The sequence below is a fragment of the Syngnathoides biaculeatus genome, chromosome 15, assembly GCF_019802595.1.
Source record: "Syngnathoides biaculeatus isolate LvHL_M chromosome 15, ASM1980259v1, whole genome shotgun sequence".
Taxonomy (NCBI): Eukaryota; Metazoa; Chordata; class Actinopteri; order Syngnathiformes; family Syngnathidae; genus Syngnathoides; species Syngnathoides biaculeatus.
Genome location: NC_084654.1, coordinates 19,800,115 through 19,827,693, shown reverse-complemented (window position 1 = coordinate 19,827,693; position 27,579 = coordinate 19,800,115). Strand labels below are relative to the sequence as shown.

Below are 27,579 nucleotides of genomic sequence, written 5' to 3'. Positions count from 1 at the left end.
CGATTGGCTGGCAACCAGTTCAGGGTTTACCCTTCCCGCCTCCTGCCCGTTGACAGCTGGGATGGGCTCCAGCACTCCCCGCAACCCTTGTGAGGATAAGCAGCAAAGAAAATTGATGGATGGATAGTTGTCAATTCATTGATTTAATTATGACACTTGCGCGGTTTGTGTATACTGGCACATCGCAACGCCTCAAGCAATGTTCCACTCCGATCCTCTAGGTGGTGGTAATTGATTTTACAAAGTTGATGCCATCTTTTTTTTTTTGGAAATCGTTATTGCAAAATTAATGCGACAAATTAATGGAACTGCCGCAAACTGAGAAATGTCGGCTTTTTTTTTTTTTTGTAATAACAGCCCCATCTTGGCCCCAATGCAAGTGGAGTGTAACTTATTCCGACATTTCTCAGTTTGCGGCAGTTCCATTAATTTGTCTCTAATTAATTTTGCAATAACGTTGTGTACGGGGTTAAAAAAAAAAATAGCCACGCTCCAAATTGCCGGTCAGTGATACGATACAGCGACTCGTTTCTCGACATTAGCCCTTTAAATTATATTCTCGTTGTTATGATGATTCTGGTTTATCAAAAGGGATCCGGGTCACATGACCATCTGTATTTTCCCCTCAATGAAACGGTGGCGAGGTGGCTTATCCTCCCCGCTCGCTGTAATCTTATCTAATTCAAATCTTTAATAACCTTTACTCGTTAATCACGGGTACAAAGGACACTTTTTTTTTTTTTTGGATCTGGTTTTAATTTAATTTAAGAGGTGACTTCGACTGCCAAAGCGATTCCATAAAAAAAATAAAAAATAAAAGACAAAGAGGGGTGCGTTGCAAGTCCCGGGCTCTTGTTTATTTATAAAGCTGTACATGTATAAATTGTAAACAAATAGTTGGACGGCGGTAAATGAATCGCTGCTGCGGAAGAAAAAAATAAGGAGGGCGGGCCGGCCTAGAAGCACTTCCTGTGGACGATGGAGGGTCCCGCCTCGTCGTACTCTTGCTTGCTGATCCACATCTGCTGGAAGGTGGACAGGGAGGCCAGGATGGAGCCGCCGATCCACACGGAGTACTTCCTCTCAGGGGGGGCGATGATCTGAACACAAGCAAAAACCGGATTTCGTGAGAATTTTGTCGCATATTCCTCCCCCCCTACGCATAGCTCAGCTAAATTTCTAAACAGCTAAATTGACCAATTTTAGACATGTACTGCAAAACTTTTAATATTTAGTTTTCTGAACTAAATTGAGCATTTTTACTCCGTGGCAGCCATTTTGGATGAATGTGCTTTGAAACGAGTATGCTCATTCCTCCCCCTTACGCTAATATATTGTTTTATATGCATTATGTGGCTGAAAATAGACTTTTTATTACAGATGTCGGCCATATTTGTGGAGTCAGTCGGTGTCTACGTTCTGGGGTTTAGTTCTGGTATTGATGGCATGTTTATTTAGGTTTGGGTCGCTAAATGTAGCATTTTTACGACCTCGTGTTAGCCATCTTTGTGAACTGTGGTTTGGCTAGCTTGGAAAGGAACGTAAGGAAAAGAATATGACACCCCCTCCCCCCTCGTGCTTGTGATGTATTGTTGATCTTGTTTTATCTACTTTATGTGGCTAAATATTACGGAAGCGTATTACTGCCACACACACAAAAAAAGTCGAGTTTCACATTATAATGTGAATCATTTCACGTTATAACATAGATTCTTTTCACGTTTTAACAGAGATTCATTTCACATAATAACAAGAAAATCATAAATTTCACCCGTCTTTACCCCACCCCCCCAAAAGACAATTACTTCCGGTTCGGATGGGCGGTAGCAATACGATTCCATCAGACATCGTTTAGTCATTTAGTGTTGCCGAACTATCCATCCTGCAGAAAACACCGTTTCGAAGCAATAACTTCCGGTTCAGGTCCCGGGCAGAGCCAATTCGGCGAAGCCCGATGAACGTGCGTCTTCTTTTTCAATCTTAAATCATTTTTTTTTTTTTTTTGAAAAAATGAAGGGGTGTTATTGAAGATCTGGGTAGACATACAGGAATGTATATGTTTGATATATAACTCTAAAAGGTCTCCACCCACCCGAACCGGAAATTATTGTCTTTTCAGGGGTGGGGTAAAGAGTGATGAAATGTATTTAAAAAAAAATTTACGTTATTATGTGAAACAAATCTACGTTATAATGTGAAACGATTCACATTATAATGTGAAACGTGACTTTTTTTTTTTTTTGGTGTGTCAGTAATATGCTTCCGTAGAATATCTTTAGCACAGGAGTCGGCCATATTTGTGGACTTGGTCTGTGTCTGCATACTAGTGCATTCGTACATCCAGCATGTCGGCCATGTTTGTGGAATGCGTTGTTAGCGGAATGTTTTGGTTTGTCGTCATAATGGAAAATTTTGTTCGGTCGTTTTTGTCCTAAAACAGTCCAGCTATTAAATATTGTGAGGGTTACCTTTCGCACCATTCCCAACTCAATGGATAGGTTTCCAATTACGCCACCTTGTGTGTCGTAGAGGTCAGAGATCACAGGCGATAGGTGAAGCGTGGAATTTTTTTCCATCTTTAATTTATCCGATTGATCTAAGGCCGGTGGTGACGTCGTTGGAAACCTAAACATTGCCACGTGTCGTAGCTACCTTGATCTTCATGGTGCTGGGGGCCAGAGCGGTGATCTCCTTCTGCATGCGGTCGGCAATACCGGGGTACATGGTGGTGCCGCCCGACAGGACGTTGTTGGCGTACAGGTCCTTCCTGATGTCGATGTCGCACTTCATGATGCTGTTGTAGGTGGTCTCGTGAATGCCCGCCGACTCCATGCCTGCCAAAAAGCGCGTACGCAGACGGGTGGGGGATTAGCTTAGCCGCGTTTCTGCCCCGCGACCCAAACTCGACAAAGAAGCCGACACCGCCGTCAGCTGCAGTAACAGGCGCGAAGGAAGACGACTTCCCGCGACAGCTGACGGCAGCAAATGTGAACAATATGCGGCTGCTTTAAATAAGACGCGGGGGGGGTGAAATGCGACTTCCAGTTAGCCGTCGGCAAAATGTAGCCAGCAGTAAACACTTGGGGATCAAGTTTCCCTTTATGCAAGAATGGCTGTCTGGCTGATCTCCGGCGAAAATCTGTATCTCCAAATTAAAGACACTTGGCATCTACTCCATCTTTGATAAGGCGCTTATTTGTTTAACGTGGACTAGACGGCGTTCTACGTACCGATGAAAGAGGGCTGGAAGAGGGTCTCGGGGCAGCGGAAGCGCTCGTTTCCGATGGTGATGACCTGACCGTCGGGCAGCTCGTAGCTCTTCTCCAGGGACGAGGAGGAGGCGGCGGTGGCCATCTCGTTCTCAAAGTCCAGCGCCACGTAGCACAGCTTCTCCTTGATGTCACGCACGATCTCGCGCTCGGCTGCGGGAGGCGGGACGTTAGCGTTCGCGAAGCGGAACCAAAGAAAAGGTTTCGGCGTCGGGACTGAGACGGACCTGTCGTGACAAAGGAGTAGCCGCGCTCGGTCAGGATCTTCATGAGGTAATCCGTGAGGTCGCGGCCGGCCAAGTCCAGACGCATGATGGCGTGGGGGAGAGCGTAACCCTCGTATATGGGCACGTTGTGGGTCACGCCGTCGCCGGAGTCCAGCACGATACCTGGGAATCAGATTGCGGCTTCGTTAGCGCGTGCAATCAATTTTAGACTCGGTGACTTCCTGTTCAGTGTTGGCAACGTACCGGTGGTACGACCGGAGGCGTACAGGGACAGCACGGCCTGGATGGCCACGTACATGGCCGGGACGTTGAAGGTCTCGAACATGATCTGGGTCATCTTCTCGCGGTTGGCCTTGGGGTTGAGGGGGGCCTCGGTCAGGAGGGTGGGGTGCTCCTCGGGGGCCACACGCAGCTCGTTGTAGAAGGTGTGGTGCCAGATCTTCTCCATGTCGTCCCAGTTGGTGATGATGCCGTGCTCGATCGGGTACTTCAGGGTCAGGATGCCCCTCTTGCTCTGGGCTTCGTCGCCCACGTAGGAGTCCTTTTGGCCCATGCCCACCATGACGCCCTGAGAGAGAACGGAGCAGGCAGGGCTCGGTCATGAGAAGTCGGATATACCGGTCTACCGGTTTAGTCTGATGGGATTGGTTTTAACTCTAACCCTCAAGCAAACCCGAACCTAACGTTCTCTCGTTTTCACTTCTAAGATGTTTAATCGAACCGAATTGCTGGCGCAATTGCGCAAACTTCGGCATCCCGTACCTGGTGACGAGGGCGGCCGACGATGGACGGGAAGACGGCGCGAGGCGCGTCGTCCCCGGCGAACCCGGCCTTGACCAGACCGGAGCCGTTGTCGCACACGAGGGCGGTCGTTTCGTCGTCGTCGCACATGGCGTCAACACTGCGGCGGCATCGGAGAGGGATGGTTAGGGTTTTGGTGTCTAGGACTTTGCATTCCACGTGACCTCTCGGGATGGAGATATTAGTAGCAAATCTCCAAAATACAGCAAAATGAATATTAATGAAACAAGAAGAAATGACTTGATTGCACTTAAACGATTGAGTGTGGGAAAAGAAAATCAAGTCTTCAGTCCATCTTCTTGGTATAAATCCTCACTTGGACCAGTTCCTCTACTCACCAGATCAGCACCAGGCACCTTGCGAGAGCGTCAAGCAGGGGAGTGGCGGGGTGTCAGGTCAGGCCGTTTTATAGCCTTGGGGGGTGAGTGTGTGGGCGTGGGGGGGGGGGGGGTTGTCGTGCTTCCTCCATATTTGGTCGACCGGCGCTCCACTGACAACTGCACTCCATGAATGGCATGACGGGGCCATGTATGGATGGCGGCGGCGGGGGGGGGGGGCGAGGACGGACGGACGGACGGACGGACGAAGACAAGCGTCGTCTTTAGATCTTGACTCAGGCCCATGACCGTGACCGTGTGACAACTGACGAGTTCGCCATGTGACAATTCTCGTCTTTTGCCTTCATTGCAACGAAGGCAGTCGTTTTATCATAATTCTTGTATAACTTTCAAAAGTAATTCCGTATTATTTTACGTATTGAGAACTGTTGAAGTTGCCAAAGTAGATTTTGCGCATGTAAATTATCTTCCAGGGCTTTGAAGTTTCAAAATATGACATATATGTATCAATAGAGAATATATAATATAGTTGAGATATTTTCTGCATAGGATGTCAGTCAAGTTTTACTTTTTTTCAATATTAATCACATTATATGTGAATTAAATGTATTAATTAGAATTTGTCCGGAATGTTGCCTGTTTCGAAGTTATGACCTCGTATACATTTTATGGTTTTTTATATAATTTAAGTATACCATATGTAAGTAATCAAAACACAATACATATATGTTGTACGGTAAAAGGAAAAGTTCCAGTTTTCTCAAAAATATTCATAGTGCATTTTTTCATGTTTACTTGACTGCTTTAATTAATCTTATTTTCCAGGGCTTTGAAATTTCAAAATATGACAAATATATATGCATAGAGAATATATAATAAGTTTCAGAGCACAGGATGTCAGTCAAGTTTTACTTTTTTTCATTATTAATACATTATATGTGAATTAAATGTATCAATTAGACATTGTCCGGAATGTTGCCTGTTTCGAAGTTATGACCTAATCTAAATTTTATGTTTTTTTGATATAATTTAAATATACCATATCTAAGTAATCAAAACACAAGATACATTTATGTCGTACGGTAAAAGGAAAACTTCCAGTTTCTCCGAAATATTCATAGTACATTTTTTTTTCATCCGAATATAATGTTTACTTGACCGGTTTTAATTATTGTTATTATATCAACAATATTTTAAGTATATGAGCGCTTTGTCCCACCCACAATGTTGAATTATTGTTTCAGTGCCCAACTGCCAACAATTCACTCCATATGACGCTTAACTTGTGCAATATTGTCCACATTTTACATGTTTTTAGTGCTGTCCTTCGCTGCTTATTTACTGCTTTACATTTTTTTGCCCCCCCCCCCCCCCCCCCCATTTGACTGTCCGGAAACAAAGCGGCACACACAACCTACGTGAAGTGTGCGGGTGGCAAACAGCTGGCGTCTGCAGCTGTTACCTCTTTCAAGGCCTCCAGGCACAAAGAGGGGCACGTAGCCCCCAACCCCCCCCCCCCCCACCCCGAATGAAAAATGAAAAACAGTTTTAATGCTTACATTTAATCTCGGACATCAATACAATTATAAATGTTCAACGATTTACACCAGTGTTGGGAAAACATTTGTGTTCAAGGGCCACATTTGATTTATAAATTTTTTTCTTGGTATTGTTTATCTTTCTTAGTGATAAGAATCAATGTAAAAAATAAATAATAAATACATATATAGAAAAGTTTATCATTAATTATTATAATAATTATAATTTATTATATTAATTATTAATCTACATCCTCCATATTCCAAATTACTGAATAGAGACCCCCCCCCCCACACCCAACACGCCTGAGCTATTCGACCATCGATCAATTTTGCATCAGTTTTAAGTATAATGAGCCTCTTGGATGTTATTGACGAAAACGTGACACGTCCTCACGGGAATTGTGCCTGTCGTTGTCTTCATTTAATTTGCACGGCACCGATGAGCAATATAAGAAATGTAAATAGCACCCACCAGTGAAATCCATCCGGGTATATTTACCTTTCCGCCGTGACGGCACACGTCCTTCCGAGTGCCGATAGGTCCGATTGGGGCGTTTGTTCAACAAAAACAAACCCTTCCGTGTCATTTGCGGTTGGGGGAAGCAGCTCGGGCAATGATTTAAATTTTCTTTTCGAGTATGGAAGCGTATTGCTGCCACACACACACACGAACACACACACAAAAACAGGTCGCTATCACTTTATAATGTGATGTGTTTCACATTATAATGTGATTAATTGCATATTATAACGTGAATCATTTCACGTGATAACATAATTAATTTCACATTATAACATGAAAGTTTCACACTATAACATGAAATTAATTATATTACAACGTGAAACATATCACGTTATAACGTGAAACATATCACCTTTTTTTCTTAGTGTGGCAGCAATACGCTTCCATAGACACCAACTTTTCAGGTTATAATGTGGAACTAAGGTTTTACCGTGATATGTTTCATGTTATAATGTGATAAATTACATGTTATAACGTGGTTCATTTCATGTTATAACATGAAACATTTCACGTGATAATGTGAAAGAAATTAAAACATTATAATGTGAAACATATCTTATAACGTGATGGCGACCTCTTTTTTTTTTTTTTGGGGTGTGGCAGCAATACGCTTCTGTAACGTTATAACCTGAAAGGTTGGTGTGAACTTGTTGCGACCCTGTGGTTACTCCCATCCTTCCACGGTGGCATACAGGAAGTCACAGCTTGAAGGGGACGCTCATTGAGTGTTGCACAAAACATGGATTTGGTGAGCTTTTTATGGAGTCGTGGTGTACCCAAAGATTAGCTCTTACACATGGAGCAAGAACATGTACTAATGTAGTAGAACCAGAAGTAATTGCCTTTTGAGGCGTGGGTTGAAGAGTGTGAAATTTATCTATGATTTACTACGTTATTATGTAAAACAAATCTACGTTATAACATGAAACAAATCACGTTATAATGTAGAGCACATCATGTTTTTACTTGAAAGTTTCACACTACAACACGAAATGAATTACGTTATAACATGAAACTTTTCATGTTATAACATGAAATGATTCACATTATAATGAGAAATTAAGCACATTATAACGTGAAACATATCAGTAAGATTATATCCATATCAGTAAGATGATATCGTAAGAAACTAAGAAAACTAAAAACTAAGAAAAAAAGGTCGCTATCACGTTATAACATCCACATTATAACGTTTTTTTTTTTCGGTGTGGCAGCAATACGCTTCCGTACTTATTCCATATTGCTGCCACACTAAGAAAAAGATATAACGTGATATTTCACATTATAATGTGGATGTTTCATGTTATAGCCTATGTTTCACATTATAATGTGGTTAATGACATCTTATAACGTGAATCATTTCACGTTATAACATAATTCATTTCACATCATAACGTGAAACGTTTCATGTTATAACACGAAATGAACCATGTTATAAAATGTAATCACATAACATGAAACATACCACGGTAAAATCTAATAAGTTCGTTATAACCTGTGTTATAACGTGAAACATATCACATTATAACGTGATAGCGATCTTTTTTTTCTTAATGAAAAACTAAGGAGAAAAAAAAGGTCGCTATCATGTTATAATATGAAACATCCACATTATAATGTGGAACATATCACGTTATAACGTGATAGCGACCTCTTTTTTTTGGGGTGTGGCAGCAATATGCTTCCGTACTTACTCCATATTGCTGCAACACCAAGAAAAAAAAGTTCGCTTGCACCTTATAACATGAAACATCCAAATTTTAACGTGAAATGTTACTGTATAATGATAATAAGTTCTAGGAGTTTTGTTGAGTTGTTTTCCAGGGACAAAAGATTTACAACAAAATACTTGCTATAATGTGGATGTTTCATGTTATAACATGTTTCACATTATAATGTGGTTAATTACATGTTATAACATGAATCATTTCATTCATTCATTCATTTCACATTATAATGTGAAACCTTTCATGTTATAACATGAAATGAACCACGTTATAACGTAATTTATCACATTATAACATGAAACACATCACGGTAAAACCTAATAAGTTCTATGTTATAACCTGTTATAATGTGAAACATATCACATTATAAAGTGATAGTGACCTTTTTTTCCTAGTTTTTAGTTTTCTTAGTCGCTATCACGTTATAACTTGAAACATCCACATCATAATGTGAAACATATCACGTTATAACGTGTTAGTGCCCTTTTTATCCTAGTTTTTAGTTTTCTTAGTCGCTATCACAATATAACATGAAACATCCACATAATAATGCGAAACATATCATGTTATATCGTGATAGCGACCTTTTTTTTATTTTTATTTTTTTAGTGTGCCAGCAATATGCTTCCGTAAGTGAGAAAACGTTCCATGAATGAAAAAATAAAATCTTTCAAAGTCATCATTAACATTTCAACGGGGAAGGTCGATTCAGAAATAATCGCGGTGGAAATTCTGAAATTTGATCGAGTAACTTTTTTGTTCCCACTTCTCAGATTTTAGATAATAATGGAGTAAAATGTCTATTTGAGGAAAATTCTCCTAATTCTTGAGCCAGATGAAGTCCTTGAAAAAAAAAAACTGTGATAATTCTCGTCAAACAGGAATCATCTCAATGGTTTTACTATACTTGATGAGAACATGAATCAATATTCAATCTTCATTTCATCCTCGGCTGACACTGACAGCAGTGCTACTGCTACCGACAGTTGTTCGCACGCATTCGGTGCCACTGTGAAAAATGTTAGCATCTTTTTTTCTGGTTTTGGTAAAAACTGTTCCTGAACCCGCCCCAAAAAGAATAGTTTGCCGATGCTGACAACGGTCGTCGGGGGGGACGTGTCTTGCGCAACGGCGCTAGCATTAAATTCTGTGTGCCGTCTTTGTAAATATCTCGTGTTTTAACGTGGGTTTCAATGTGGGCGCTTGCGGCTTTTACACAGCTGCAGCGCTAGCGTTAGCATTGGAGCTAGCATGTGTGCGCTAGTGTTAGCATTAGCGCAACGGCGCTAGTGTTAAACTCTGTGTGCCGTCTTTGTAAATATCTCGTGTTTTAGCGTGGGTTTCAATGTGGGCACTTGCGGCTTTTACACCGCTGCGGCGCTAGCATTAGCATTGGCGCTAGCATGTTGGCGCTAGTGTTGGCATTAGGGTAATGCACTAGCGTTAAACTCTGTGTGCCATCTTTGTAAATATCTCGTGTTTTAACGTGGGTTTCAATATGGGCACTTGCGGCTTTTACACAGCTGCGGGGCTAGCGTTAGCATTCGAGCTAGCATGTTGGCGATTGTGTTAGCATTAGGGCAAAAGCTAGCATTAAATTCTGTGTGCCGTCTTTGTAAATATCTCGTGTTATAATTCGGGTTTCAATGTGGGCACTTGCGGCTTTTACACAGCGTTAAAGCTAGCATGTTGGCGCTAGTGTTAGCTTAGAGCAACGCACTAGCGTTAAATTTCTGTGTGCCGTCTTTCTTTGTAAATATCTTGTGTTTTAACGTGGGTTTCAGTGTGGGAACTTGCGGCTTTTACACAGCTGCGGGGCTAGCGTTAGCATTCGAGCTCGCATGTTGGCGATTGTGTTAGCATTTGCGCAACGGCGCTAGCGTTAAATTCTGTGTGCCGTCTTTGTAAATATCTCGTGTTTTAACGTGGGTTTCAATGTGGGCGCTTGCGGCTTTTCCACAGCTGCAGTGCTAGTGTTAGCATTGGAGCTAGCATGTTGGCACTAGTATTACCATGAGCGCAAAAGCTAGCGTTAAATTCTGTGTGCCGTCTTTGTAAATATCTCGTTATAATGCGGGTTTCAATGTGGGCACTTGCGGCTTTTACACAGCGTTAAAGCTAGCATGTTGGCGCTAGTGTTAGCATTAGAGCAACGCACTAGCATTACATTTCTGTGTGCCGTCTTTGTAAATATCTCGTGTTTTAACGTGGGTTTCAGTGTGGGAACTTGCGGCTTTTACACAGCTGCGGGGCTAGCGTTAGCATTCGAGCTAGCATGTTGGCGATTGTGTTAGCATTTGCGCAACGGCGCTAGCGTTAAATTCTGTGTGCCGTCTTTGTAAATATCTCGTGTTTTAACGTGGGTTTCAATGTGGGCGCTTGCGGCTTTTCCACAGCTGCGGCGTATGTCTGTACCAAATGGTATTTCCTTTACAAATGTACTGGGAGAGCCTTGTAACCAGGTGTGCTCTGTAGGCCGGGAATTACAGTAATTAAGAAAACATTTGCAAAAAACTGACGCGTCTCACGTTTGGGACATAAAGATAATGCTAAAGAAGCTAGCACAGTGTTACTTTTTAAACTGAGCTAGCATGTTTTTTTTTTTTTCGTTTTTTTTTTTCAAGCATACAGTATTCTGTCGCCGCTGTACAAGACAAATGTAATCACCAAAAAATAAAATGAAAAGTGAATGAAATTGAAAAGAAATTAAAATCGTCACTAAAAAGACGTGTAAAAGAAATGAAAATAACGACTAAAACGGAAGGTGAATTGAAGTCAGGAGAGAAACTCCAAAGGAGAAAGTTTGTTCCTTTTGTTTTTTCCTCCTTGTGGCGTTCAATAAGTCGGTCGGGCGTAAATCCCCAGCGTCAAAAATCTTCGCTATTCCTATGAATAGAAACACTTCCTGCAAAATGAATAAAGAAGAGGGGAAATGTTTCTCTGACTTTGGCGTCACCCATTGATTAAAGCGATAACTTGTACTAGCACGCTGATCAAAAATATTTCATAAATGTCATGCGTGAATGTGTCTGCGCTCTTGCGGTACGTAGTTTCTCCACAAAGTTTTTCTACGATCAACAAATAATTTTTTTTTTAGCAAAGTCAGGCGTCGTTCCGCTTCAAAATAACGGCGAGTGGAAATCTGATGAGTAGATCACACATCACGCGCAATTTTGCGATGATCGTTTTATTTAAAACATTCGACGCCGTGTAGAAACGCACACAAACAACAACAAATGATAATAGCAAAACAATAATAAGGATAGGTTCATGTTATGTCATGTTCTTTGCGACCTCGTCCCGCAAACAAACATGGCGGGGGGATATTCAGTCAGCGGGCGCGAGTTCAAAGCTGGATTAATCGCATTCTAAGTTCGCCTTCACGAGTCGGGGCGTCGCCATCGTTCAGTTCTCATCTCCGCTCGGCAGCGTCATCGCCAATTCAAGCCCGGCGAGCGGCAAACTCGCGCTAGCTCACACGCTAAGGCGCGTGGCGTCGGCAAACGAGAACGTCAGCACAGCGGCTTGCATTGCCGCATGTTGAGGGCGCACGTGCGGCCCAGGTTGGCGCCCTCCAGGAGCAGGTCGGAAAGCCGGTCCAGGCCCAGGCAGGTGGTGAGCGGGCTGACCAGGCCGTAGAGGCCCCCCAGGGTGATCCCGACGGGCCAGCCGAAGAACAGCAGGAGCGCCAGCCACGCCAGGCACCAGAAAAACGAGCTGCAGTTTGCCATTCTGCTCAGAAACCCCCCCCCCCAAAAAAACAAAACACAATAATGCAATATTAGCGTCTGAAAAGTTCGACATTTGACGCCGTTGGCGAGAAAAGCGACCACAATTGAGGATAGAGAGTTCGTGCACATACGTCACCGAAATCACGCGACTGGCCGGTCTGGCAAGGCATCGTTCAACGCTAAGTCGGTCGGAGACGGCATGAAAATACGTCTTGTAGCGCGACGCCCAGAGTTTTGTCCGATACCGTTAAAGATTCAGAAGGTGATAATAACCGAAGGTACGTGGAAAAATGAGAGACTTGGCGTCGAGGAGCCATATTTAATGCCGAAGTTGATGTTTTCGCATGTAAGAAAGTGGACTGTTAACCCGCTTCCGCTTGTCTTGGACAACTGGATCTACACGTGGATCTGGTGAGTAAATCGGCGAGATTCGCGTAGAAAAGTCTCGATGTGACAGACGTTTTTTTTTTTTTTTTTTTAAATATGCATTGTTCTAAAAAAAAAAAAAAAAAAGAAAGAAAATAAACCACTGGGATAGGCTTCAGCCCCCGTACACGGAAGCGCGTTGCGGCCACACGTTAACCTACGTAAACATTACTGTGACCGATGCTTTATTTTCTTTTTTTAAATATGCATTGGACTCATTTGAGAATGATGCATATTAAAAAAAACAACAAAAAAAAAAACAAGTCCGTCAGGGAGAGGTTTACCGAAGTTTAACGTGCGGCCGCAACACGCTTCCATGTACATTGGAGATTTTTTGTTTGTTTGTTTTTTTTAACGAATTGTTCTCAAATGAGCCAACTCGGCACTTTGGCTTCAATCATTTTCAAGGATGGGTCCTTGAGATGTTTTCATAGGTCCTCATAAAAAGAATCATAGAGTTTTGACTAATACCGCCACATCAAATCCATATTTTTGGGTTTATTTCGGCTTTTCACGATGGTCAAACAGATTAGCCGGCATCACATTTCGATAATTTTTCAACATAATGCTCGTTCTCGAATAATTTACTAATCATCCGTGCAGAGTCCTTCCGCAGCAATGTGGTCAAAAGCAACCGCCGTTCATATTTCAAAACAAGGACGCGTTTAAACTGTTCTGACTGAATATGTGATAATAAACGCATTATTCGCGGCAGTAAAGTTTTTTTTTTTTGTAAAATTAAAACCTCTGAAATTTGCGAGACTAAAGCCCTGTTAAAATACATACAAGTGATCAGTTAAGTAAAAATTCAAATGAATTAAAAATAATTTAAAAAGTTGAGAAATTATGAGTGATTCATGAAATAACTAAAGTAAAATGTACTTTTTGTATTATTTGAATGAAGGAAATATTAGTGGACGATTGCAGCTCAGCCTGACTCCAATACCCCCCCCAAAAAAAAAAAATGTAAATTATATTTCTAATTGTACAGCGTACTACAAAACGTTATGTATTGTCATTTTCTGTGAAATACGCTTGTGCTTTTACTCGAGTACCACTTTGGGTACTTTTTCCAAGCCTGCATAACTCAACACACCCCTACCCAAACAGTAAATGAAACTGCCCACCTCACCCCCTGACCCAAAGCCCTCCCCAACCGTGACATTTTCGGCATCGTTTACGTTTTTAAGCGACTTCTCTTTTTCCGAGCCATCATTTGCAAGTTCCTGCAAAAATGTCACGAGTAACAGGACAAGAAAACAACAAAAAAAATTGTTCACCTTCAGACGACGCAGCAACAGATACTTTTTCTTCTTCTTCTTCTTCTGGTCGTTGGTTCCCTCGCCGCTCGCGTCCCACCGCCTCAAATGAGATAATCGAGCCCGACGTGGAGGTGGTGAGTTGGTGCCTTGGGGGAGGAGGGGGGGGGGAGAAGACACAAGTCCCAGTGAGAGGCCACGGGGAGGATGTTGCAAAATGCTTTGGTGCATGTGACTGCACAACATGACCGTTGCAGTCACGGGGTCGGGTGACCTTCTTTTTTTTCTCTGAATTCTCGTTTAAAAAAAAAAAAAAAAGGACAGGATTTGCAATTGATGTTTCAGCAGGAGCAGGAACTACAACAGATTTTGAGATAAAAAAAAATGTATTTTAAAGATGAACTGCATGTCTATCCATCCATCTACTATCCAAGTCACTTATTCTCACAAGGGTCACAAGAAAGCTGGAGACTAACCCAGCTAGCTAGCTACACCCTGAACCAGTCACCAGTGAGACACCGCCACGGAGCGGGAATCGAACCCGCGCTGCCCGCCCCAAAGACAGGCGTGTGTACCACTACACCATCAGCGAACTATAAGTCTGAAAGTGACAAATCTGGAGTTGTTTTACAAAGAACTTTACACAAAATATTTTGAAACACTAAAATCCTTTTTCGAAACACGAAGCCGAATTTGAACCCTCAACCCTGTTTGGAAACCCGACTTCGAAACTGTAACCTTGCCTTGAAAGCGACACGTCACATGCCGTCTGAAGTCTAAAATGATCCAAGCGGGTGTGCCGATTAACGCGGTAAAGGAAGACGTAGAGCACATTTATTATTTGTATAAATTTTTTTTTTTTATTAAAAATGACTAAAAAAGGTGGGAAAAATAATGTTTAATCACGTTTGTCAATAATTCTCAACCGAGTTGCCGACTTTATCACTCTTGCTTGTCGCCTTCATTCTGGCCGGCCTCAACTTTGTCAGCGTCAACGTCCTGTACGGGGTCTTCGGGCATCTCGGTCGCTTCCTGCACGGCTTCCCGCTCGCCGGCGTCGCCCGCCGCCTCCTCTCCTCCATCTTGGCTGTCCGTCTCCATGGGGGTTTGCTCAAGGGTCTCCTCCCCCTGCCCCTCCTCAGCTGGCTCGCCCTGCGGCGGAGGCTTGGCGAGTTGCTGCTGCTGCAGAAGGAGGAGAGCGACGCGAGTGACAATTGGCACAGACAGACAGAGACTAGATCGCGTTTGATGCCCGAGTCTGATTTTGCAGAAAATACAAATATTCGATCGAAAAATATAAAGATGTCTAAATATTACTAGACTGTAGTTGTAAAAGTAAAGTGGTAGTAAATAAAAAGTAACCATACAAGAATGAGATTGGAATTCGCCTTTCCCAAAATACATCTATTTCCATCCATTTTCTTTGCCGCTTATCCTCACAAGGGTCGCGGGGAGCGCTGGACCCTATCCCGGCTCTCAACGGGCAGGAGGCGGGGTACACCCTGAACCGGTCGCCAGCCGATCGCAGGGCACATCGAGACAAACAGCCGCACTCGCAATCACACCTACGGTCAATTTAGTGTGTCCAATTAATGTTGAATGTTTTTTTGGGATGTGGGAGGAAACCGGAGTCCCCGGGGAAAACCCACGCAGCGCACGAGGAGAATATGCAAAGTCCGCACAGGTGGGGGCCGGGATCGAACCCGGGTCATCAAAACTGCGAGACAGACGCTTTACCAGCTTTTCCACCGTCCCAAAATACATATTAGACAGTGAATGGTCTCACAAATAGAGTATTTTTTTTTAAGTAATATAACGAGCCAAGCTGGAATATGACAAGAAAAAAAAAATCATCTTAGAAAATTAGCAAATAAAAACTTGAAGTCACACAAGACGTGGATCAAAACCATTTTTGGGGCCTTTTTTTTTTTTTTTCGCACCATACATTTCAAAAGAAGGGGTGGGCTGACAAAAGAGGATTTTACATGAAAAATCATCTCTAAATTTGTGTGAAAAAATCCACAATAAAAAAAAAAAAAAAATCCACCTTCGTGCAGCGAGCATCCATAATTTTTTTGTGTGTGCGTGTGACAGATTCTAAAGAGGCCTCAACAAACGGAGAGAAAATTGCCCGTAAAACCAAATAAGTCTTTGATTTATCCGAGCGAGTATCATCATTTCCATGATACTTGTTCTAAAAGGAGCAGCCTCCAACAAAAGGGTGCTTATGTTGAGTAGAGGAGGATTTATATTAAAAAAAAAAAAAAAAAGTTTTTGTAATATATTCGAGCACCCATACAAAGTGCGACGCTGACTAAAAAGCATCAAATGAATAAACGCTGTTGTCGGTCACCTGTCTGTACTTGTGCGACGTCTGCATCATGTGCATGTACATGTTGTAGACCAGGTTGGCCATCTCGGGCATGTTCTGGATGACCTGGTCCGGCCTGTCCGAGGCGTCTCTCTGGGAAGGGAAACAGCAAAAATCAGGAACAGGAACGCCAAAAATTGTTCACTTGAGGGAGGCAAATTTTTTGTCATTGCAGTTTTCCGGCCACGTTTAAACGACAGCATCTATGAGCTGAAATAACGGCAATTACACCCGATGGAGAAAAGGGAGGGATTTTCGCTTTTTTTTTTTTTTAATTTTTAAATATGCGTGCAAATAATTTCGAACATTTCTGGGAAAAAAAATGACGGAGGCCTTTATTTGTTTTGTTTTGCAACGCATTTTAAATGGATATTTTTTTGATGTCCGTGTGAAATTAACAGTATCTATCCATCCATTTATTTTCTTTGCCGCTTATCCTCCCGAGGGTGGCTGGGAGCACTGGAGCCTATCCCAGCTGTCAACGGGCAGGAGGTCGGGGTACACACTGAACTGGTTGCCAGCCGATCGCAGGGTACATGGAAACGACTTGAGGTGAAGTTGAAAAATGTTTTTTTTTTTTTTGGATGATCAATGGCGATACCTTACATCACAGGTGTCAAACTCGAGGTCCGGGGGCCATATTCGGGCCGCCACATGATTTAATGGGGCCCGCAAAGGCAAATCTAGTTTGTCATCTTCCATGGTTCTTGTGAAAATCTTTACCAAAATTTCAAACAGTCCATCCATCCATTTTCTCTGTCACTTATCCTCACGAGGGTCACGGTGAGCGCTGGAACCTATCCCAGCTGTCAAGGGGCAGGAGGCGGGGGGTACACCCTGAACCGGTTGCCAGCCGATCGCAGGGCACAGAGACGACTTGAGGTGGAGTTGAAAAATGTTTTTTTGGTGATCAATTGCGATACCTTACATTACAGGTGTCAAAACTCAAGGTCCGGGAGCCATATCCAGGCCGCCACGTGATTTTATGGGGCCCGCAAAGGCAAATCTAGTTTGTCAACTTCCATGGTTCTTTGTGAAAATCTAACCAAAATTTCAAATAGTCCATCCATCCATCCATTTTCTTCGCCGCTTATCCTCTCGAGGGTTGCGCAGAGCACTGGAGCCTATCCAAGCTGTTAACGGACAGGAGGCGGGGTACACTCTGAACTGGTTGCCAGCCAATCGCAGGGCACAAAGAGACAAACAGTTGCACTCACAATCACACCTTGGGCCAATTTAGAGTGTCTAATTGATGTTGCATGTTATTTTGTGATGTGGGAGGAAACCGGGATGCCCGGAGAAAACCCACGCAGGCACGGGGAGAACGTGCAAACTCCACACAGGCGAGTCCGGCATTGAACCCGGAACCTCAGAACTGTTCAGGGTGTAACCCCGCCTCCTGCACCTTGGCAGCCGGGATAGGCTCCAGCCCTCCCCGCGACCCTTGTGAGGATAAGCGGCTAAGAAAATTGAGAATTAGAAAAGGGAGATATCTAATTTTTTTTTCTTCTTTTGAACATCGCAACTGAAATAGGTTTCCATAGGACGTGCGAAGACTTGAATTGTTTACGTTGACAGCTCGGCGCCATGTGCCAAACAACATGGGACTGACTTCTACTCGACATCTGTGGGGCGGGGGGTCTTAAGCGGGGGCCGCATGTGTGCGCCTGAAAGAACTGTCCCCACCGGGGGAACCGAGCCAACACTCTCCAGTCACAGGAAGCGTCAGAGACCCCGGGCGGATTTCGGACACACACACACGAACACTTGCTAGCGGACCAGACGACGAGCGCGATGTGGGCTTTGGGGAGATTGTGGGCGGGGTTTGCCGTCTGACCTTCGGGGGGAGTAGGGCGGGGGTTAATTATAGCCGGGGTCCGTCCTTTCCCAAGTGTGCAAATTGCCGTTAACGGGGGGAGCATAAGGGGAAGACGAAGTTTAATATTTAGAGACGACTTGAGTCTACTCATGTATTTTATCGCCCCACCCAAACACCCGGCCGCCGTTCGTACATTGCCAAAGCGGTTATTCAGCGACACCCCGCCGGCACAACTCCTAACCAGAAACGGCAGTGAAAATATTGGGTGCAATGTTAAAGGTCCACGCCAAACGCCAGCCGGTATGAACCCATCCGTTTTTTTTTTTTTCCACCACAATACACGATTTTGACATATATGGCCTTTTGTAACTCCTGCCATGAAAATCCTGTCGAGGGATTTGTTTTCGACAAGAAGCAGGAAGTGACTCTTAAGGTTAACCTTAACCGATGTACCTGTCGGCGCCGAACACGGCTTCGGACGGTCTGGCTCATGCATACTGTCTGGGAGTCTGTTGTCAGTTAGAAGTGATCCGCATATCATCGAAATACGGCTCGAAACGAAATGAAAGGGTCATCTTGCCCCGATCACTTCACTCGATTGTGTCCACGGCGGACGGCTTCGGCCGGTCTGGCTCATGCATACTGTCTGGGAGTCTGTTGTCAGTTAGAAGTGATCCGCATATCATCGAAATACGGCTCGAAACGGTTGTCAGAAAAGAGCTTCCGTGTCAGAAGGGGCGTGTCCGTGTCCCATAGTCCGGGGTGACGTCACGGACAGAAGATGGAGCCAATATGGCCACCAGTTGGATGTCGAACGAGACTTCCGCAACTTTGCGCACGGACGACGCGCTCTCCGCTCATATTAATTTTTTCGTATAGACATTGAAGTGAATAATTTTATCTATTTTAGAATGTTTATAGGCATGACACTTGGGCCTTAATATTAATACATAATTTCCCACAATGCATATTTAATATCCTAGCTGCGTCGTACCGGTTGCTCCTGGCTGTAGTACTCGTGCGGCCGGATATGCAACTGCAGGGGTCGCTCCGTCAGCTGGTTGAAGGCGGGCGTCAGCTCGAAGCAGTTCTGGAACAGCGCCACCCGGGCAAAGATGTACAGGCCCAGGCGCGCCCGGGACATGGCCACCACCAGTCGCCTCACATCCCTGCGGAGAGCAATCGTTGCCGTCACGCTGATAAATAAAATATAAAATATATGGAATCATCTAAATGTGTCAAGCGGCAACGGCTGAGGGAAGGTCGTGTTTCTGTGAGCTCGTTCTGGCGTGACCGCTTTTGTTGCCGCCTTGGACGAAGACACGATTAGAGGCGAGAGTGAAGGAATTGGTCAGCGGCGTCACGAGGCCCGCACGTCATCCCGTGGAAAAAGATGACATTTTTGCAAATTGTATTCCAACATTTGGAAATATTGCATTTTGGACAATTCAACGTAAACAAAGGACCTCTCTCTCTGTAAAAATGGACTGAGCTATATCAAATAAGTACCGTAATTTCCGGCCTATTAGGCGCAACGTTTTTTCCACACGCATTCAACCCTGCGGTTTATGCGGTGATGCGGCTAATATGTGCATTTTTTTCTAAAGGCCGCAAGGGGGCACTCGAGCGGAAAAGGTCAGAGGGATTCCGGTGGAATATATGTGCCGAGGAAGTGACTTTTACCGGTCCGGCCCTGTTAGCGCTCTGCTAGTGTGTTACTACCATGTCTCAGTGATTTTTACCAGTATGTTTTTTTTTTTAACCGACCCTGTTAGCGCGGCGCTAGCTAGCATTACTGCATAGGTGTCAAACTCCAGCGCGCAATTATATTTGGCCCGTGAGGCAATTTCAAATTAAGGCCTGAATGGTTGATTTATTCATAGATATGTTTTTTTTTTTAACCGACCCTGTTAGCGCGGCGCTAGCTAGCATTACTGCATAGGTGTCAAATTCCAGCGCGCAATTATATTTGGCCCGTGAGGCAATTTCAAATTAAGGCCTGAATGGTTGATTTATTCATAGATATGTTTTTTTTTTTAAATTTTCAAATTTATTAGCCTGTGTAAGAAGCTAATTTTGACATTTATCTCAGAAGGCTGCAAACAGAAACGAGGCATCCAATTTTTATTTAAATTTGATTTAATATGCCTTTGATATGTTTGTTTAAATTATTATTATTATTACTACTATTGTTATTATTAGTAGTATTACTAGCAACTACATTTTCCATGCCTGTACGTTTACTTTTTTTTTTTATATAAGCCTCGCTTGTTCAATATTCATTGTTAAATGAAAACTTGTCTAGTTCCATATTAAATGGTTCATTTGTACAACCTTGGCCCGCGGCTTTGTTCAATTTTGGCCCACTGTGAATTTGAGTTTGACACCCAAGCATTAGTGATGATGGCGTTAAACTCCATCCATCCATTTTCTTTGCCGCGTATCCTCACAAGGGTCACGGGGAGTATCCCCTGAACTGATTGCCGGCCAATCGCCTAAATTTGGCCAACTGCCAGTTCAAGTTCAGATAATGAGACATTTTCATCTGCCGAATTGTGTCAATTGCTGAAAAATGGTACAAATACATTTTCATCAGGATTGTTTGGAAAAATATTTGGGCATGTCAGAATATGGAGAAAGCTGCTGCTTATCCAAATGAGGATTATTGGGCCTTTAGCCCCTTGTGAGTGACATATTAGTTGTTTTTAAGCACAGTGGTGGGGGGGGGGGGGGGGGGAAGCTTAATGGTGCAACTTCCATGAGGCTCATTAACCAGCTCATTTTGGGCTTCTATGATGTCTTAACACTTGGAGTGGGCAAGAAAAGCGCTGCCGGTGATTCCAGAAGCGGTCGTGCTTTTTTTTTGTCAACAAAATGTGCAATGCGCACACCTGATTAAGAGGATTAATGTCTTCCGGGCGTTTGACGAGCTGAAGATGCCAAAAGGGGTGGCGGGTGGGTGAGGGGGAATGGGGGGGGGGAAAACAAACTCCACGGAGACAAAGTAGAACGGCCACCACCAATGAGGACAGAGGGATGAGAGGAAACGAGCCAATCGGGACGTGCGGTAGCCTGCGGACATGGCACGGGGCGACAGACGCCCACCTGGGCGGCGCTGTGTGACATGCCAAGGCAGAGTGGACCAGTACCATGTGTGTGTGTGTCTGCATCTGTGCATCCCTGTCAGATTGTGTGAGTGGATGTGTGTGTGAGCGTAGAAATGCCCCCCCCCCCCCCGACGAAGGCAAAGGGTCGGCTTGTCATATGGTCGACAGTCCCTCCCGCGGTTGTCACGGCAGCAGATTGCCAGGAGGACAGAGAGAGGGCAGGGGGAAAAATACCAAATAACAGAAAACAAAACTTGACATGTCAAGAATGCGAAAGAAGGCGACGTAGTACGTCGTTTTGCCGTTATCCTGTGGAACAGTGAATGAAGGATGAAAACAAGCCGAGAATTTGCAAATCAACAAACAAACCGACCAACAAAGGAACAAATTACCGTAATTTCCGGCCTATAAAACTGAAACTTTTTTTCCCATTCGCTTTCAACGTGATGAGGCTAATTTGTGATTTTTTTTCTAACTACTAACTAAAAGGTAAGAGTGAGACCGGTGGAATATATGTGCCGAGGGAGTGACTTTTACCGGTCCGGCCCTGTTTGCGCTGCACTAGTGTGTTACTGCCGTGTCTCAGTGATTTTTACCGGTAAGTTTTTTTTTTTTTTTTTTTTTTTACCGGCCCCTAGCGTTGCCAGCGCTTGCAATTTCATCCTTCCTCACCGATGTTGTTTTCGGGAGTTTTTGCCGTTAGAACCAATTTTGACTCACTGATATAAAAACAGTGATGACTTTATGGATGAGACCACATGAGTGTAAATGTTGTTCTTGATATGGTTAGACGTAATAATCAATTTACCGTAATTTCCGGCCTATAAGCCACAAATTCTTTCACATGCTTTCAACCCTGTGGTTCATGCGCACTTTTACCGGTATGTTTTTTTTTTTTTTTAACCAGACCTGTTAGCACTGCGCAAGCATTAGCGCTGCGCTAGGATCTTGCTGCTGTGTGTCAGTGATTTTTACCAGTATGTTTCTTTTTAAAAACCGACCCTGTTAGCGCGGCGCTAGTGTGTTGCTGCTATGTTACTGCCATTTCTTTGTAATTTAGGTGTTTTTTTTATACCGAACCTGTTAGCGGCACGGTAGCGTGTTGCTACTGTGTAGCTGCCACGGCTGTTCTTTTTTTTTTTTACTGGTGTTGTTGCTATGTTAAGCTAAGCTAAGGTATGAAAACTTTGAAAACTCTTTCTGTGTCCCGTCTTTCTTTGTCAATATCTCGTGTTTCAATGTGGGCACTTGAGGCTTTTACACAGATGCAGCTTATGTATGTACCAAATGGTATTTCCTTTACAAATGTACCGGATGAGGCTTATAAGCAGGTGCGCTCTGTATGCCGAAATTACGGTATTACTGTATCTGTAAATTGTGTAGAGTTGATTGTTGTGGCACTCGAGTCTTTGTTGATTGGCCTGATTAGATCACTGTCAAAAGAAGACGAGGCGACGCCAGCTATAGACAATCGAGCAACATCCACACAATCAAACAAGTCCTCTTCTGATCAATACAAGATGGGCATGGAATCAGGAGTTCAGAACAATCACACAAAAACAAACAAAAAAAAAAAACGCAAAATCTTCATGTATCGGTACTTTCAATTTTTGTTGTTTAACATGATCTCTCCCCTCTTTGAATGTTACCCTTGTTCCACGCCTCCTCACAATGCAGCAATTGACGACGCGCTCGTTAAAAAGGTGCAAGAAGCAGAGCAAACAATAAAAGATGTGCCGGTTCAGCTGGTTAAATGTGTTTATCCTGCGGCCCGCAACATTTTTTCTTGTTTCTTTGCTTACATCGGGAATAGAGATTTAAGAGTGTATCCCCGCAGCAAAGAGCGGGGGCCTGAATTTAACTGCAAAAGAGGATGGCATTGTCTGCATCGCTTTTTTTGTTGTTGTTTTGTTTTGCTGACATTGCATTGTGGGCGTGGGTGAAAGTAGCTGAAGCCAAAGCAGCGAACTGCGCAGGTAAAACGGCGTATTCCGGCCCGAGGCCAACCCAGTATTGTCGGGCTCCGTCTCAATTATCTGCTCTTACAACTCGTGGCAGCTGAGGACGGACGGGATAATAAGCCAGCGAGGGAGGGAGAAGAGATGAAAAAGTCTTATTTGGAACGGAATGCGAGGACAAAAAAATAAATAAAATAAATCTCAGCTCCTCTTAATGATTGTTACAAGTTGGACCTTTGCAAGTCTTTGACTCGCGTACACACTGAACTTAATTAGCATGGACGAACAGCCTCTCTCTCTCTCCAGTCAGCTTTGGTTCTCGAATGTCCCCGTTTTCGAACAAGTCGGTTTTCTAACGAAAATTTCGAGATTTTTTTTGCTTCCGTTTCCGAACGAAAATCGGTACTCGAACGCCCCCGACAAAACATATTGCGTGCGGCGCAAGCAGCTGACCCACCCACGACACGTTTTGTTATTGTTAATTCGAACGCCCCTCGAGAAAAAACAACCTGGAAATGAGCGCACTTTTGTTATTCTGTATAACGCAGCCTCTGTCCACAGACCTGTCCCGGTAGTGACTGTTGTTTTTCTTCTTATCGAGGACTAACGTATGAACCCTCCCATTATGGCTCCAAAAAAAGCAAGTTGCTTGTTCAAAGTTATTCTGCACTTTTGTTAATAAAAAAAGTTTGCAAGGCTGGGGGGCGAATCGCTACAGATACGGCAATGCGCTCCCAGTCTAGCGTACTCTACTACAAAAGCAAATATTTTACGCAAAAAAGAAATATATTTCTGAAATTATTTTATCATATTAAGTATCTAAACTATACATGTATTTCAACTATGCAGTTTATTATCAAGAAAAGCTAAAAAAAAAAAAGGTTTAAAAAGACATTTTTTTTAGGCTTGGAAGGCATTATTTCTTTTTCCATTCACTGTAATGGGAAACATCGATTCGGTTTTCGAACAAATCACTTCTCGAACCGTTTTCTGGAACGGATCGTGGTCGAGAACCGAGGCATCACTATTTGTTCCCACAAAGGAACCAAGAAACCAACAAAATAATTAACTAACTGACAAACTGAACAACAACAAACAGATTATAGCGTAATTTGGCAGTGGTCTTTCATCATTTTCATAGTTCATTGGTAAAAATAAAAAAAGTCTTCAGAAGACAACAACGGAAGACAACAATTCTGAAAAGGAACAGGGTGCACGTTTCCGTTTTCCGAGCGCAACGTTTTTATCACCTGAGATGTCCGACGGCTTTGGTCCGGACCAGCGAGAGGATGATGTAGTCGTTCTGCTGACCCTGGAACCTGTCGACGGTCGTCACCTGCAAAGAGACGCCGCAGCGTTATCGCTGTGCACCCCGCCCTAATAACAGCGCTTGGGATGATTCCTCTATGCAAAGTCAATGAGAGTGCATTTTAGCTCGGCGGCGGGAATTAGCTGGAGGAAGAAAATAAAAAAAAATCCTTCGCTGAAGATACAAGAAGATGTTTGTGTGGGCGTTATCAGTATGTGACACCCCGCCAACTCTAAGACGGCTTACAGCGACATTTGCCGCCACTTTCCCTCTTACCTGGACCCCTGAGACTCCGGAGGGAGCCAAGGTTGTGCAGGATCAGAGATTAGTGAAAGAGTAGCGAAAAAGTGGCTGCAAAAAGCGGGAACTCGAGTCAGCCAATTTGCCGCGACGTGCTGGTAATCCTGTCACGCCGAGAGGTGCGCGCCGAGGATAGTGGGATGTCTTACATAAAAAAAAAAAAAAAAAAAAAAAAAGAGGCCACTTTAAAATCTACAAAACGCATTTATGAAACCACAGCTACACGACCGGATGAGCAGAATTGAACACTTGTAGGTTTTGTACCGTCCACAAATTTAGCAAGTGCACCAATTTTGCGGAAATTGGCTATCAGGGTTTTGTTATTCCAATGAATGAGTGAGCCAACAAACAAATGAAACAATAATTTACAAAGCAATCAAACTCAACAAATACATGACCAAAAGTGATTTTTTTTTCCCGTGTACAATTTGAGGAAATATGTACACCCGTTACATCCGAGTATAAAAGACATTTAAGCTAAAAAAAAAAAGTGCTTGAGGCAGGCAAAAAGTTTAAGGTGGATCAATAGTACCGAGAAGCTAAACGGGTTCACAACTACAAAATGCAACTGTGCTGATGCCAGAAGATAACGTGAGTGGAGCGACAGGCCCGGGCCGAGTATTATTTCGGTCTCTTGTTGCTGAGCGGAACAGGTGCAGCACCGGAGGCAACAATGTGCTGGTCTGCTACGGTTGGGGGAATCGCACGTGTGTTCACCATCCAAGTAGGTTACACACCACGGAAGGGGAACATCGCTGCGTTCCAAGAGTCACATCAACGTTGGTGCGATTTGAAGGCAATTTGTGAATGTGTGTATTCCAGGATTTAAAAAAAACAAACAAACCCTAAATCCATGTTTTATTTGACTTTTGAGGCAGCCCTTTCAAAATATTTAGGTTGAACTCCAAACTCTTCTCGTTTTGAGGGTGTTTTGGCTAGGGATTTTTTGACTCTAGAACCAGTTTAATAACGTTTATGTTCCCTTGGTGCTGTTGTTTTGGTCAGGATCTACTGTATGAAATGAGATGATGTCATGTCATTATCCAAGCAGCTCATCCCCACAAGGGTCGCGGGTAAAGCTCGGAGCCTATCCCGGCTAGCTTCGGACGAAAGGCGGACTACACCCTGAACTGGTCGCCAGTCATTCGCGGGGCAGATATCGACACCGTCACTGAGCGGGAATCGATCCCACGCTTCCCGCACCAAAGGCAGGTATGTGTACCACTACACCATCAGTGACTGTACTTGGATAATATTACTACCATTTTTTTTTCCCGGACTGGTGAGAAAGAAGCATTTATTTATTTTTATTCTATTAAAGTGGATGAAGTGAGTAAAATAAATTTCATCTTTTCTTGCCTCTATGCATTTGTGTCCTCCCCCCATTTTCGCTGTGGAAATGCACATGTAAAGAAACCGGTAATTTTGTCATTTCTACTTCAGATCTTTAAATACAACCTGGATCTAATTACACATTATGCCTCTTTTTCTGGCCACTTTGGGCCAAAAGAAAACATCCATCCATTTTCTTACCCGCTTATCCTCACGAGGGTCGCAGGGATTGCTGGAGCCTATCCCAGCTGTCAACGGGCAGGAGGCGGGGTACACCCTGAAATAGTCGCACTTGCAATCACACCTACGGGCAATTTAGAGTGTCAAATTAATGTTGCATGTTTGTGGGATGTGGGAGGAAACCGGAGTGCCCGGAGAAAACCCACGCGGGCACGGGGAGAACAACTCCACACAGGCCGGTCTGGGATCGAACCCTGGACCTCAGAATTGTGAGGACAACGTTTTCCAGCTGACACACCGTGCCGCCTCAAAAGAAACCATGAAAACTAAATTTTTAAAATGACTTATTTCCCGGATTGAATCCTAAGATTTGGGTAAAATTGGTTCACTCCGATTAGATTATTATTGGTAAAGTTTTGGACCAGAAAACATTTTCATGTCATATTTTTAATTTTTCAAGACGCTTAATTGCTTACCATCCTCCAATGGAGCAAATGTGTAAGAATTTGGATTTTAAAAGTTCTACTGACCTAGCAGAAGAATAATATTTGAATATAAGAAGTGAAAGATCGTTCTGCCGGCTGTAGAAAATGTGTATCACAGAATAAGCAAGATATGAAATAATGGTAGTAATGACAATACAATATGCAACAATGCATATATACAGTATTATTATTTTTTTTTTTAGGTTTTATAAACTGCATTGTGGATACCGGTTTTTGAAGGGATTAAAAAAAAGGATGGCTTATACTTATGAAAAGAACTTAGTTATGGAGATAAAAGAAGCAAAAAAAAAAAAGGAACATCAAAGGAGGGCAGAGGGTTTAAAAAATGCCTCCACTTGGAAGTTTTGGACTCAATTGATATTTAATGCACTTTGCTTGAAATCCTGCGCGGGATTAGATGGAGATATTGAAGTGGCGTGACTGGTCAGCTGTTTCTGCTGCAGGGAAATTCCACAGACTAGTAAAAGGTTAAGTACAAGTACAAGATTAAGTCATAGATTCCTGGTAACAATTAGTTTGTGTGCAGATGGACGGAACATTATCAGATCTTGTTCTGGCCGGATTTGCTCCATGACGAGGTAAAATAGGGGCCGTGTATTTTGTACTGGATCTCATTTTATCCGGGATTCTCTCATTAGAATCATCCCGGCAACGCGGGTCGGCCACTGACATTTTCTGGGCTTTGGCCCTGATGACACATTGTCGGGACACGGCAGGAGCCGAACCTCAGCCACGGTGACCTTTCAAATGCCTATCCGCTTCTGCGGCCATCTTTCTTTCTCCTCAGCCCGTCAAAGACCCCCCCCCCCCCCCCCCCCCAACCTCCATGCCCCATCAGCTTGTCATGAGGCACGC

At 43.5% G+C, this 27,579-nt stretch overlaps 2 protein-coding genes across 2 annotated transcripts in view; both read right to left on the bottom strand.

Moving 5' to 3' along the window:
• Nucleotides 1–838: 838 nt before the first annotated feature.
• On the bottom strand, nucleotides 839–4,659 carry LOC133513802 (actin, alpha cardiac muscle 1). The gene is made up of 7 exons (XM_061844890.1): nucleotides 4,636–4,659; nucleotides 4,259–4,397; nucleotides 3,740–4,064; nucleotides 3,497–3,658; nucleotides 3,231–3,422; nucleotides 2,653–2,834; nucleotides 839–1,100 (listed from the first exon to the last, which is right to left on the bottom strand). The coding sequence occupies exons 2-7, from the start codon at nucleotides 4,385–4,387 to the stop codon at nucleotides 957–959; spliced, it is 1,134 nt and encodes a 377-aa protein (XP_061700874.1). The 5' UTR covers nucleotides 4,388–4,397; nucleotides 4,636–4,659; the 3' UTR covers nucleotides 839–956.
• Nucleotides 4,660–14,699: 10,040 nt separating this feature from the next.
• The window catches only part of aqr (aquarius intron-binding spliceosomal factor), a 64,497-nt gene continuing 51,617 nt past the window's right edge, over nucleotides 14,700–27,579 (bottom strand). The window contains exons 33-36 of the mRNA XM_061843886.1: nucleotides 24,348–24,433; nucleotides 19,027–19,201; nucleotides 16,196–16,306; nucleotides 14,700–15,024 (exon numbers count right to left, since the gene is read on the bottom strand). Of these exons, the coding sequence (XP_061699870.1) occupies nucleotides 14,785–15,024; nucleotides 16,196–16,306; nucleotides 19,027–19,201; nucleotides 24,348–24,433 (612 nt within the window). The 3' untranslated portion in view covers nucleotides 14,700–14,784. The remainder of the gene's footprint in view (nucleotides 15,025–16,195; nucleotides 16,307–19,026; nucleotides 19,202–24,347; nucleotides 24,434–27,579) is intronic.

What these genes read in the sequence shown, in the direction of transcription:
- LOC133513802 (XM_061844890.1), bottom strand. Translation starts at nt 4,387, where the DNA reads ATGTGCGACGACGACGAAACGACCGCCCTCGTGTGCGACAACGGCTCC. An exon ending in TCGGCCGCCCTCGTCACCAG is followed by an intron (nt 4,065 to 4,258) that starts GTACGGGATGCC and finishes GTTCTCTCTCAG; the next exon opens with GGCGTCATGGTGGGCATGGG. An exon ending in CGCCTCCGGTCGTACCACCG is followed by an intron (nt 3,659 to 3,739) that starts GTACGTTGCCAA and finishes TCTGATTCCCAG; the next exon opens with GTATCGTGCTGGACTCCGGC.